General features: G+C 40.4%; 2 protein-coding genes across 2 annotated transcripts; one reads left to right on the forward strand and one right to left on the reverse strand.

Moving 5' to 3' along the window:
- On the forward strand, positions 1–4,556 carry EIF2B1 (eukaryotic translation initiation factor 2B, subunit 1 alpha, 26kDa; the record flags this gene model as incomplete). Its single annotated transcript, XM_009321211.1, has 8 exons — positions 1–28; positions 157–293; positions 376–492; positions 962–1,074; positions 2,013–2,081; positions 3,115–3,190; positions 3,391–3,516; positions 3,970–4,556. Coding segments are annotated over 8 exons (822 nt in total), but the record flags the coding sequence as incomplete, so codon positions are not given.
- An 85-nt stretch (positions 4,557–4,641) lies between these two features.
- Positions 4,642–12,728, reverse strand: DDX55 (DEAD (Asp-Glu-Ala-Asp) box polypeptide 55). Its single transcript, XM_009321160.1, has 13 exons — positions 12,682–12,728; positions 12,507–12,593; positions 11,812–11,903; positions 11,636–11,698; positions 10,759–10,908; positions 10,092–10,281; positions 9,413–9,495; positions 8,887–9,018; positions 7,722–7,814; positions 6,930–7,044; positions 6,053–6,221; positions 5,380–5,672; positions 4,642–4,878 (listed from the first exon to the last, which is right to left on the reverse strand). The coding sequence occupies exons 1-13, from the start codon at positions 12,709–12,711 to the stop codon at positions 4,711–4,713; spliced, it is 1,665 nt and encodes a 554-aa protein (XP_009319435.1). The 5' UTR covers positions 12,712–12,728; the 3' UTR covers positions 4,642–4,710.
- Between the last annotated feature and the right edge of the window lie 206 nt (positions 12,729–12,934).

Consider the following 12,934-nt stretch of genomic DNA (forward strand, 5'->3'; position numbering starts at 1 on the left):
CTGCTGGGCTTCCTGAAGCAGGCCCGAGGTGGGCCCAGGTCCCCCCCCAGCCCCGGGAGGGAGGGGGTACCCCCTCTGCCCCGGCTCTCCCCACGGCGAGGCCCGTGTCGGTGAGGCCCAGCCCAGCCCTGACCGTGCACCTCTGCCTCCCCGCAGGGGAGACCATCCAGGGCCTGAGGAGCAGCCTGCTGGCCGCCATCGACACCCTGTCTCGGGTGGACTCCTCGGTGGCCGTCTCCTCCGGCGGGGAGCTCTTCCTGCGCTTCATCAGCCTCACCTCCCTGGAGTACTCGGTAAGGGCGGCTGCCCCTTGCTCAGCACGGTGCCTGCTGGGGGACCCTACAGCCTCACAGCAGACGTTGCTGTGTTTTCCAGGACTACTCCAAGTGCAAAGAAATCATGATCGAGCGTGGGGAGATCTTCCTGAGGAAAGTCTCTCTCTCGAGGAACAAAATTGCCAAGCTGTGTCATCCTTTCATCAGAGATGGTGCTGTAAGTAGGCCGAGGCAGGGTCACTCTTGTTCTCTTCCTCTGCTGCTTGCAGTAATGGAAAAACAGAAGGGGAGGGAAGTTTATTAACATTCACAACGGCATTGTCTGCTGGTGGCTTCTGCAAGTACATAGGCGTAATATCACCCATCGCTTTATTTTGTTACGACTCATCTTCCCCCCTGTTTCGGTTTCCATGCAATCCAACTTCGACTTGTGGTCTAATTCTAGAGGTGCTGAGGGGTCACGACTTCAAGTTTCCATCTAAAGTACTAGATCATCACCCCTTGGCCACATCATGGTGGGCCACATAAAGTCCAGCTATCCTCTGGTTTGTAGAATACAAGTGACATACATTATTATTTAACATCAATGGACAGTTGTGTGAAGTAAAAGCCATGACACCTTTAACAAAAGTAAAGGTTTCCCAAAGCTCAGCAAAAAGTAATGTCTGATTATTTTTTTTTGACAGCGAATATTGACACATGCCTACTCGAGAGTGGTCCTCAGAGTGTTAGAAGCAGCTGTTGAGTCAAAGAAGCGATTCAGTGTTTATGTTACTGAATCACAGCCAGACCAAGCAGGGCAAGTACTCATTAATTTGTGTTTTATCTTGGTTAACAGGGTAAGTTACAGCTAGCATCAAATCTGTCATACCTTAAGAAAAGCTGCTAGGCCTGTTTGCCACATTTTAAATGGTAACTGTCACTAATAATATCACGTTATTCTGGACAAGTAAAAAACCCTCTAATATTAGCAAGTAATTTCGAATACTAAATATTCTAGTAACAGTGTTACCTACGTTTTCCTCAAAGGTTTACAAACGTTCAGTCAGTGCCAGGCAACCTACATTATCCTGGGGCAATGGGAGACAATTGATTTCTAGTCGTCTGTTTCAAAAGTAGGTTAAAATAATCAGTATTATATTAAGCGTAGCAAAGTAAACCATTTAGCTAACAACGGTGTTTGAAAATCCAAATAAAGTGTATTACTGATGGCAAGAGAGCAAGCTTTCCCTCTTCAGAGCATACACACACTGTGTAAGTGAAGTAATAAATCCTACATAGTGGATAACGCATGTTGCTAACCAGTCTTTCACTAGAATCAAGGATGGTAAGTAAGGTACATACGATTTTCCAGCTTCACCGGAATAACTTCTAGCCACTGAAATAACTTCTAGCAACGCACCCAATCCTTTATTTCTGGTTTCTTACACCCTGTTGATGAAAAAGCTGAGACAGTTTAGGTAATCTGTCATCTTAATAATAGTTCACTGACTCATCTTTCTGTAGCTGTAATTCCCAACTGCTAAAACAAACTGACTTTACTTTTGTTGGGTTTGTTGTAATCTGTTTGTTTCCATTTCTACACGAGAACTTATTTTCTATGAGAGGGTGCATCATAAACCAAAACTACAGGCAAGGGAACATGGGCAGTCATGGGTTTCAGTCTTTCAGACTATATTTTTGTAGCATTGTCTTTAAAGAAAAGACTTCTAAGCTTCAAACTTGTTTTTTTAATAGGCAAAAAATGGCAAAAGCCTTGAGGAAGCTGAACATTCCTGTGACTGTGATTCTGGATGCTGCAGTTGGGTAAGCCTGATCATTAAATCTTAATATTCTTCATCACAATTTTATTTTGATAGTGTTGTATGGGAGTTTCCTAGATGCTTGTTCAAACTACAGAGGTTGTTACTTAGTTTGTCATGGTCGTCAAACAAGCTAAACAAGTTACACCTTTAGGTGCACAATTAGGAGAATACGCCTGCTACAAAACAAGTATTTGATGTTTGCATGTTAGAATGAAAAATGGAGTCAGACCTAAGTGTAAAACTTGAGGATATCTGAAAAAAAAAAAACCACCACCCAAAAAAACTGAGGTGTTATGCAAAAAGGCTACTTTTTTTCCTAATTTGCATACATGTTATCATTTTGGGGTTTCTTAAGCTATTTCCTAAATTAACACTGCTTACTATAAGTCCAAAACATGAGAAAAGAAAGAACTATAATCAATCTGAACCTCAATTCTTGCATAAGTGGAAGATGCCTGAGAGTGCCTCCAAGAGAATACATACCAGTCTGCTTCCCAAGGCACCTCTAATCTAGGGAAGATAGCAGCTTGAATGGACCAGTCTACGAGTTCTGTTTAACACCTTAAATCTATTCAAACCACTTAGTTGATGGTTTTCTTTTTAGATCTGTATTTTCAATCCACAAAACACATTGGAGGGATGTAAAGAAAGGGGGATTAGATGCGGAATATCCTATGTATTTGGCCAAGGTTATCACGGTGCAGTTACACTTCACTGTGTAGGTAGTATCTTATCACAGACACCCGTGTTCCTGTAACTGCATATCATTCCTAGTCAGATTTCAACTTCTCCCAGCATTTACACAATTGCCAAGGTCAGGTATGGCTGGAGAAGAGATGGTTAGTTAACATTCCTGCCAGGGAAGCAGGTGAAAGCTCACTCCAAGGATGCGTAACAGCACATGGACTTACAAAGGTAGATGAAACTAGTTCAGGAAAGTGAAAGACTGTTTGAATTACTAATTTCTGTTCTGTTCAGCGAGTCATTTGTCATATTACCCAGTAAGACTTGGATTTTTTTCCCCCTTTGAACAGCTACATTATGGAGAAAGTGGACCTGGTGTTAGTTGGTGCTGAAGGTGTAGTTGAAAGCGGAGGCATTATTAACAAGGTAATAGGTAGTGAGTTTATCACATCATTCTGTAAACTCTAGACTGTGAAAGTTTGGTTTCTTTGAAGAATTCAAAGCTTTCTGAAAAATCTTTTCTATTTGGACATTATCCGGTAGAAGTCTATTTATTATTGGAAACTGGGCAATATTGTGTCACACTAGCACTGAGTCTGCGTGTTGTTTTCCATCTGTCTCCCCAGATTGGCACTAACCAAATTGCTGTGTGTGCCAAAGCTCAGAATAAGCCATTTTATGTGGTAGCAGAAAGTTTCAAGTTTGTAAGACTCTTCCCTCTAAATCAGCAGGACGTCCCAGATAAGTTTAAGGTAAGAGAAATTCAGATTACTTCTTAGCCAGCTAGGATGCACGCTTACGTGTCTATGAATAATTTTCGTCTAAGCATGTCTTCATTTATCTGCATCTCTCTACTCTAGCTTACTTTACGTAATACGGAGTTGCTCCATGTTACAGTCACATGTCAAACAGCCATAATTTATCGTAACACTAACATTTAGTTCCTGAAGTGGTTCATTTGGGACACAGGAGCAGCTGAGGGCAAGAAACAGTTAAATCAATACAGTTCAGAACTACAAATTGTACTTTATACAGAAGACAAAACAGCTGAGACCAAGCTGGCACCAGCCTATGCCTCATTTTAACGCAATTGACTTCCTTCAGTTTTACCACAAACATCTGCTTGAGACTATAGCACCGCTCTTGCCCAAAAGAGGTTTTAACTTCCAGTTGTGTAATAACTAATGGTCTCTGTTTCCTTCTAGTACAAAGCAGACACTCTGAAAACAAGTCAGAATCTAACAGAGGAGCATCCCTGGATTGACTACACATCACCATCACTAATTACGTTACTGTTTACAGACCTCGGTGTGTTAACTCCATCAGCTGTCAGTGATGAACTTATTAAACTCTATCTGTAACAGAGGACTCACTGCACAGGATGTATCATCTTCCTCAGTGACTATCACAGTTGTAAGAACTTGGAAGATGACACAAGTTATACGGACGTGGTAAGGAGATGACCTGATAAGGATTAATGTAATTATCAGCCTTCTTGAGTTTTTAAAGCAAAACATTACATGTGGATGGACCACTGTTAAAAAAAAAAAAATCCAGAAGTTACTACAGCTTCTAAAGACCTAAAATAAATTATTTTAAAGATGGGTGGAGTATTTTCGTATTGTAAAATAAAATACCTTGTGGTGTATTCACGCTCATTCTGAGGTATGCTGTTACTTACTGATCTGTGGTACGTACCTGAAAAAAACAAAATGAAAAAATGCACAAGGCTGCTAATGGAAATCTGCAGCTCCTGCCACGCCATACAAGAGCAGTGCTTTTAGCTTTGTTCTTAACTGCAGGCTCGTTGGTGTGTCTTTATGGATGCCAGGTCTCTTTACGAAGAAATTAGATCAATTCTGTTCTCTGCATCATTATTTTGTTATAAAAATACAGTTTTATTGAAATAGGCAGTATTTTAATGTAAAATGTGGTTAGAATAACCATCAACCTTCAGACTCTAAGTCAGCAACAGATTCTGCTTTGAGTCTACTCTGGGTGCCTGTTAGTCTCTTCTCAAACTCTTCTTCACTAATTTTTCCTTTTTTCAATTTTTTCAAGAGTCTTGTGTCATTCAGCAACTCTTCCATATCCTCATCTTCAATATCAGAGCCCTGTTGACAGTTGAAAAATAACAAATAAAACACAACACCAAAAGGCTTTCATTCTATACAGCTGAACACAACAGAAGTTTACAACTCGGATTTTGCTAGGAGTTTCCAAGCAGGAAATAATACTCAATTTCTACCTAGGAAACTATCTAATTCCAAGTTACACTTGTTGAGCATTGAAAAAAGCAAAGAGAAAAAAAAAATTAAAATCAAGTACTGTCCACCATCCTGCCATACATACTACTGCACTTCTGAGAAATAAAAATCTATGCTACCTATGCTGGCAGCATTACTGACTAGCATCAGAGTGCTGAGAAGTTGCTTTAGTGTTTGGCTTTAAAAAGCTTCTCTATAATTTTTTAAGCTTTGCCCGTCAAGGTCCTAAAAAGTTAATTTACAGTCGTCGATTACATCAAACAGAAATCCCCTGGCTCTCTGCCATTTGAAAGTATGTACCTATGCTACAGTAAGCACATGCAGTTTAATAGAATGGGCAGAATTTACCTCTTCACGCTTCCTTTTAGCTGTTATTTTCTTTTTCTTCTCCCTCTTGGCTTTCTGCTTTGACCAGGCTTTGTTCTTTATGAATTTCTTTTTCCCTCCATTTTCCTGCCTTTCTTTTCTTTGTTGTTCTAATTGCTTTTGTCTCTGTTTCTCTCTATTTTTATCCTTAAATGAAATGGAGTCTGTATTAACAGTGACTGGAGTAAAGTCTGGAAAACATTTTCCTCTTAGCTCAGGCATCTTTGGCATTTTTAACAATGCAAAACCTTTGGCAAGGCCAGCAAAATCCAGATCTGTTAAAATAAAGATTATAAAGTCAGTTTCCTGCTGGATAAAAAGTTAATTTAACTTAGCAAGTCACAGAAAAGAACATTATCTTATTGTATTGTTTTCATTCTGTACTTAATACTAATAACAATACTAAGTCATTTTTATTTATGCTTATGTCAGTTTTGGTCAAACTTGCTCATTAAATGTTTTCTCTTGAGAATGATGAGAAACAAGTTGCTTGAAAAAAATAGGAGTTTTGTCAGAATTTGATGCGGCAGCAAGTAACTTTGAGAACAGGAATCAGTAGCTGAAGCTTGTGGACAATAACACTATGGTTTTTGCCAAACCAAATACTGTCTTCTGAAAGGAACAGTAAAAGATACCAGCCCCTGCTGGGAATTACCTTTTAGTCGGAAGATCAGGTTACATTCATGTTTGGCATAAGCCTGGACGTAAGACACAAATGCTTTCATCCCTTTCTCAAACACTGCCCTGTCAGCTAGGGCCATAGACTTCAGTTTTGGAAGAAGATCCAACACGTTTGTCTGTGGTTTCATTTCCTGCATGGGACACTGAAAACCAGAAAATACAAAACCAAAGGAAAAGTTCAGCCGAGTGATTTAAAATGCACTGTGAAACTTCAGACACACGCTTCTTCCCCAGTTAATCTTCGGTCAGCTTTGAGCCCCTTTCCCCCTTCTACGTGGTCACTTCAACGCACTAGTTCACGATTCAGCCCCACACAGTTCTCCTAGCCCAGCAGGAGAGTTCGCACACTGCAGCTCGAGAGAGGCAACATCTTCATCTCGTGCCTTATCAAGCTACGTTCTCGTTAGCAGGCCTCTAGAGAATTTATACAATTAATCCCACAAATGCAGGGCCAGGCACGGGAAATTATCAGAGTTAAAAATAAACAGCACAGAGGGTGCAGTGTATAAACGTGGTGGCAGGGTTGGGGGTAGGAGCGTGAGCCAGCACTGCCCTTCTGGAAATGCTCGATCTACACACCCTTAGAAATGGAAAGCCTTTCCTTACTCAGTGCATCACATACTCCTATTACAAAAGCAGTAGATGATAACACCGGGAGCAATCGTGTTCTAACAGGTAGTTGCATTTGGTGATGAATAAGCAGCTCTTGTCTTTTTTAAATTGTGCACCTCTGCTAAAGCATTACCTATGCATATAACCTTAAGTTCTACAAATTGTGATTTCAAAACTCCTATCAGTAAGCCTGTCTCCTTGCTCTTTCCTGCTTTGGGGTAGAATAAAAATCTACTAACCTTTTGGTTGATTGAGAGAAAGTTAATGTAAGATTCTTCCATGGGAAGCAAAAACACAAGTGCACTGCCCACATTGCCGATCCGTGCTGTTCGACCACACCGATGCACAAAGGCACTGAAACAACACAACACAGAGCCAACTTAACAGGAGATGCCCAGTCTGATTTTAAAGAATTAGACAGCAAAAGCACAAATCTTGTGGAACGGAAAATATAGCATGCTATGTGCTTTTGAATTAAACCAACAGGAATTAGTAAAATGCAATACAAGAGACATGTAGCAGTCCCACTCAGTCGTTAGGACTATATGCTAAAGCAAGGGGTATCTGTTTTGGGAGTGAAGTTTAAGCAAGTTGTCGGGAGAGTTATGACAATGGAAGTTAAAATACATGGAAAAGCGCCTTTCCTGTGAGGTTTCAATGTACCACTCCTTCAAGAGCTCTGTCCCCGCCCTCATCTCTCTTCTCATTCACCCTAACGTCTCGCCTCTCGTTATTTCTTCGATACTCTCATACTAAGCCTTACACCAGAGTGCCCCTTCACAGAAATGTAAGTGGCAACCACCCATTTGACTTACGCACATACAACACAAAGTCATTTCGATTCACAGCAGTTACAACAAAAATGGCAGTGTTTCAACCTCCCTTGTTCACGCATTGGTTTGTGTGTTCACTCAGATGTAACTTCCAGGCAGAGATTAGAGGCGTTTTCCGCAGTTCTGTCTTCCCAATTTACATCTGAACAGTAACATGACCACAAGTAGAGTAAAGGTTCTTAAGATCTGAAGTTGTACCTTGCGCTGCTAGGTGGGTCATACTGTAAAACCCAGTGTACTTCTGGAATGTCTATGCCACGAGCCATCACATCAGTGCAAACTAAAATGCCACTAGGAAGAAGAAAAAGCGTGTTTTCATTAAACTGCCATTTGGGAAGAGCCAGTCTCCCCCCAGCTGTGTATTCTGCATCTACCTTGGAGAAGGAGGAACAAAACGTTTCAAACCATTTGTTTTTTGAAAAGAGACCAAATATTGTAAGGTAGTTGCAGCTTTCACCAACTAAAATTCTACATAACATTATGAAAAGGAATGTGATTTATATTACAGCCAACATATCACTAAGAAAAAAATCAATTCCCTATTACAAGTTCTATTTTTAAATCACCATTGCATCCGCCACAGCTGAATGTAATACTATAAACGTTCTAACAAAAGACTTGAGACTGACAATTTTAGCATGCTATTTTAAACAGTTGTTCTTCCAGTCTGCCGGTAATTATTTTTCTTATAATATAAAAAAGCTAAAACCCAGGTCCCATGCAATAAAAAATGACAGCTAAGGAGGCAAGAGTCTCTTAACAACATCCTGCAAAGCTGATGAAGAACACTTTTCTGCAGGTAAATGACAGCATCGTGTTGCCATATTCTTGTTCACGTACTAATAAAATAGTATCCTGGGTTTCCACTCTGGTTACCAATCAGGAAAAGGTTATTTTCACTACCAGTTCCCTACTGACGGTATGTTTATACAGGAAGGCTAACGTGTGGTTGTAGCATGTGACAGTGCAGCGTGTCCAGTTGAAATAGTAGCACAGATAGCAGCAGTAATGATGGGCTTCATAGTGCGTGTGTTTGGCCAGCAAGCACCGCAAACTTCAGAGGGTCCTGGGCTGCAGGATATCCTAAATCCACGTCCCTGCACCTGCCATGCTGCCACACGGATTATCTAAATTAGGCTGGACAAGCTCCAGTCACATTTTCACTTTGTTTGTGATCATACTTTGAGTACCTAAGCATAGTTTGCGTTATTATAAATACACTCGGAAGCAGCGAGTAGCATCCTTCTCCTCAGCGCAATGCCACTCTTCCGCACTTACGTGGCAGAATAATATTGTCAGACAAAACTACGTATCCCTTACTATTTTTACTTTTGGCTGGCTTAGCCTATGGATATGGTCTTACCCTGGGAGCTTCCGAAACTCAGTAAAAATCTTGTTACGCTTGTGCTTCATTTTCCCATGAATGCTCATTATTTTCACTTGTTTAATTAAGGATTCCAAAGCCTTCCCATAGTATTCCACACAGGCACACGTGCTGTTGTGATAAAGACATAAAAGCAAAAGATTACGCTTCATTTTTAATCTGGTTTAGACAGTCAAGCTAGAGTGGTCTGAGACCTTTCAAAAATGTACACCATTGCCTATTTTTACCTAAAATACACACGTCATTTTTATAATTAACATATAATAATCTATAATGCCTTACTTCAAAAATGCATATAAAATGTATGTTTTGCTTAATAAAGTTCAACGTAATCCTGACATGAAGCAATGGTCAATCTCTTTTTATGCACCATATGCTACAAAAAAAGCTATTAAAAATGAATCACTTTTAAAATAGTTGTACCCGTGTCAACACAGGGCACGGTTTTGGAATATAAGTAATAAAACACCGCGCTATTTTCCCAATGAAACCCAAACGGAACTACCTGAAAAAGACTAGATGTTTCTCCTGTTTGTGCTGTCGAAGAAAATGCACCAACTGATTAAATTTTTCATCTGCTTTGCATATCTACACAAGGCAAAAGAAAAAAAAAGGTAAGAAAATGGACTTGATACAAAGCGATCTGCCAGTTTCCTCCATTCATTGTCCACGCATTCATTTCCTCCATTCATCCTTTAGATGCCTGAAGTCATAATTTGTTAATACCGATCATTTGTACCACAGTTCATCGTGTGGAATATTACACTTTTATGCATCTTGTTTTAAGTAAAAATAAATACTTAAACTCCCAGTCTTCTCATCCCCAGCCACAATACACATCAGTATCTCAGGTTTCCCTCAGCCACTTCTCCGAAACTGCCAAAGTCTCATCCCATACCCGTTCACTATAAGCAGGTCAAGGAGCCACAGCACTGCAGCTAGTTCAGGGTTACAACAACTCCTGGCCAGCCAGACAAAACTCACAGAGCAGGAAACAACAGGGTTGCTAATTTAGATCTTTCTCCTTAATTTGGTTACTGATCTTTGGAGAACCTGCAAAAGCTTCATGTCTTCTGGTTCCTCTATTAATGTGATCATAACTGGCCAAGATTTAAAAACTTATTGATGGAACAGGGAAAAAGGAGAGGGAACAAGAAACTATCGCGAAGCACAGAGGTTTGCACCATATAATAGTTCTCCAGACGCGTTGGAGTTTTCTGTGTGTTGCTTGCTGCCACTCCCTTCTCTTTCACCGAGATGCGGACAGGATTCCGGAGACCTGCTCTCACCAGGTTCTCCACCTCTTGAGTTTGAGTTGCTGAGAACAGACCTGTCCGTCTCTGCTTGGGCAAAAAGTCCAGAATGGCGTTTAAACTGCAAGTAAGCACACGTAAAACATAACTGTCCCAAGACTTCCCGCAGAAAGCAGCTTAATCATTGGAAGTAAGACTTTATAAACAAAGTAGCTTTTATTACAGAATGCCAAGTATATAGCATCTTCTGTTGAGCTAATTATCTTAACTTTAAGAGAAAAGGGACATCAAAGCTTATTTGTTAAAGTGTTTTAAGCCATTCCAGTGTGTAAATGATAATTAATCAAGCATTAATACAGCACGTGCTAACATACGTTAAAAAAAAAAAGGAATTGTAAACTCTGTATTCATCAAGGATCCACTTTTCCCGATTCTCTTCCCCTCTTAGCAACTGCTTTATATAGTCTATAGAGCAAAGAGAGGTAAAAGACCAAAACAGAACAAATCTAACTTTAGAGGTCATTGTAGGCCACGCATCAATCATATATGAACTCATTTAAAACTTCACAAGTATTACTAGAATTTATTACTTAAATACCTTGCTTCAAAGCCCATATCTAGAAGTCTGTCTGCTTCATCTAATACCAACACATCAAGAGACTTCACACAACCTGCTAGATCCAGCCCATCTGCTTTTCTTCTGAATAGATCCTCCAAGCGGCCTGGTGTAGCTACAATGATGTTCCCACTGTTTGTGAACAAGACATACAGCAATTTTGTAACTGTGCAAGGTAAGGACCTTGGGGGAGCTGCTAACATAATCATCACAGCACAAACCTGCACTCAAGTTGACTGCATTCTCCAATAAAACAATTTCATTTTGTCACTTCTAACTGTATTCATATTTCAGTGCCTTTCAGACACTATGTCGATGGGAGAAAAAACAGGTGAAAGCACGCCATTTGTGGTAATAAAAGTTTAGAGTATAATCAGCAACTATGGAAAGCAACTATCAGCTAGAAGAAACGTTTGGTACCTCCGTGCAAAAGCCAGTGGCAAATATGATTGCCTCAAAACTCATCATCGGTATCGGCACCAAACAGTGTCAGAAAATGGTTCATCAGCACAGTCTCAATCGCGCTAGAACCTACTGATAGCACAACATTTACAAGAAAGAAGGAACTGAAATATTCGGTGAAGGCAGTTTTCAGCTCACCATGCTGCACACTGTTCTTCACTCAAACAGCATGTAAACGGTACTGATTTCACATATGATCCTTTCCTTTTGTCTCATTACGGCGTATCTCACTCCAGGAAAAGAATCCACAATTTCCTCAGCATACGCCCTAACATACTCATGCAGTGCCGTCAAATTTTAGCAACAGGAGGACCAAAGCCCTAATCTGAAAACCCTAAGGACAAGGAGAAAACCACAGCTGCGAGGCACTGATAAAAATTGTTGACAATCAACTCACCCGTGTTCTTTAAACTTTTCAACATCTTCCATGGGATTCCTACCACCAATTAAAAGAATCTGACTAAAACAATAAACCAGAAAGATTTAGGTCATTTTTAAGTTTTGCTAGTTTACGAATGACAGAATTCCAACGAAAAAGGAACTGTGGTCACGACAAGCCTGAAGTCCGCTCACCTAAACCTGGGGAAGTGTTTTGTGAAATGCGATAGCACCTCATCAATTTGAACAGCTAATTCTCTCGTTGGCGTGATAATTATAGCTCCAACCTGCACATGAAAAACAAAAGGATTTTATGGAAAATAACAGACTAGAAGAAAGGTTTGGGCAAAATTCTCCCTTACAAGCTAAGTGAACATGAGCCATCTTTACGATCCTAGTTTTAGACAAAACACTTCCACAGAAATACAATGAAGTATACAAAATAACAGAAAATATCTATGAAAGAGGTATTATACCAATGTGCAAAATACCTCTGCTCAAAAGGCACTATCTAATAATCCTATTTAATAGCAAATAAGAGTGCAAGTTCTCCGTACACTAAAATGTATTCAAAGTCAATGGATGCTAAAAAACTTACAAAGACTCTTGTTTGCAGTACGTCATCATATTTGATATTTTAAGACACTTTTCTAACAGCTCAGAACCCTGTTTTGATCGTGCCAAATAAAAAGCTGTACCTGAGTGCAAAGAAAGCACCCCAATATTTATTTTCAAGTTTTAAAGAGCTTATTGTTACTGCTATACCAAAGAGCTGAGCACACAGTCACTTTACGTGTATGCAATTTTCCTTATCGGTACTTTTCCCGAAGTCATCAAATCCTATTGGCACATCATAAAAACATACTCAGAACTGAATAACTTAATCTTACCTGCATTTTCTTTAATTTTTCTTCCCGTCTGAGAAGAATTTCCAGTATGGGAATTACAAACGCTAAGGTTTTGCCACTGCCTGTTACCTGTGAGAAGGGAAACAGAGTCAGCCCTCCCCCAGCTCCAAAGACAAACCAAGAAAAGCCAGGAACTCGACCGGGAGAAAGCACTCACCGCTTCTGCGGCAACATCTTTGTTATTCATGAAGAGTGGAATGGTTGCAGACTAAAAAAAGAGAAACATCGCACCAACAGTTGAACTGGCTACGGTGGAAGTACATCTCACAGAGGCTAAACCCCACAAGAGACACCAAAGCCCTCTGCAAGCGTCACCCAAGCAGAGCCAGTGACGGGAAAGCCAAGGGCTGCCACAGAATCCAGCGACGGCTCTGACCTGCGGCCTCGGGGCTGTGACCGAGCCCGGCGGC

This window comes from Pygoscelis adeliae, unplaced genomic scaffold (assembly GCF_000699105.1).
Source record: "Pygoscelis adeliae isolate BGI_AS28 unplaced genomic scaffold, ASM69910v1 Scaffold93, whole genome shotgun sequence".
NCBI lineage: Eukaryota > Metazoa > Chordata > Aves > Sphenisciformes > Spheniscidae > Pygoscelis > Pygoscelis adeliae.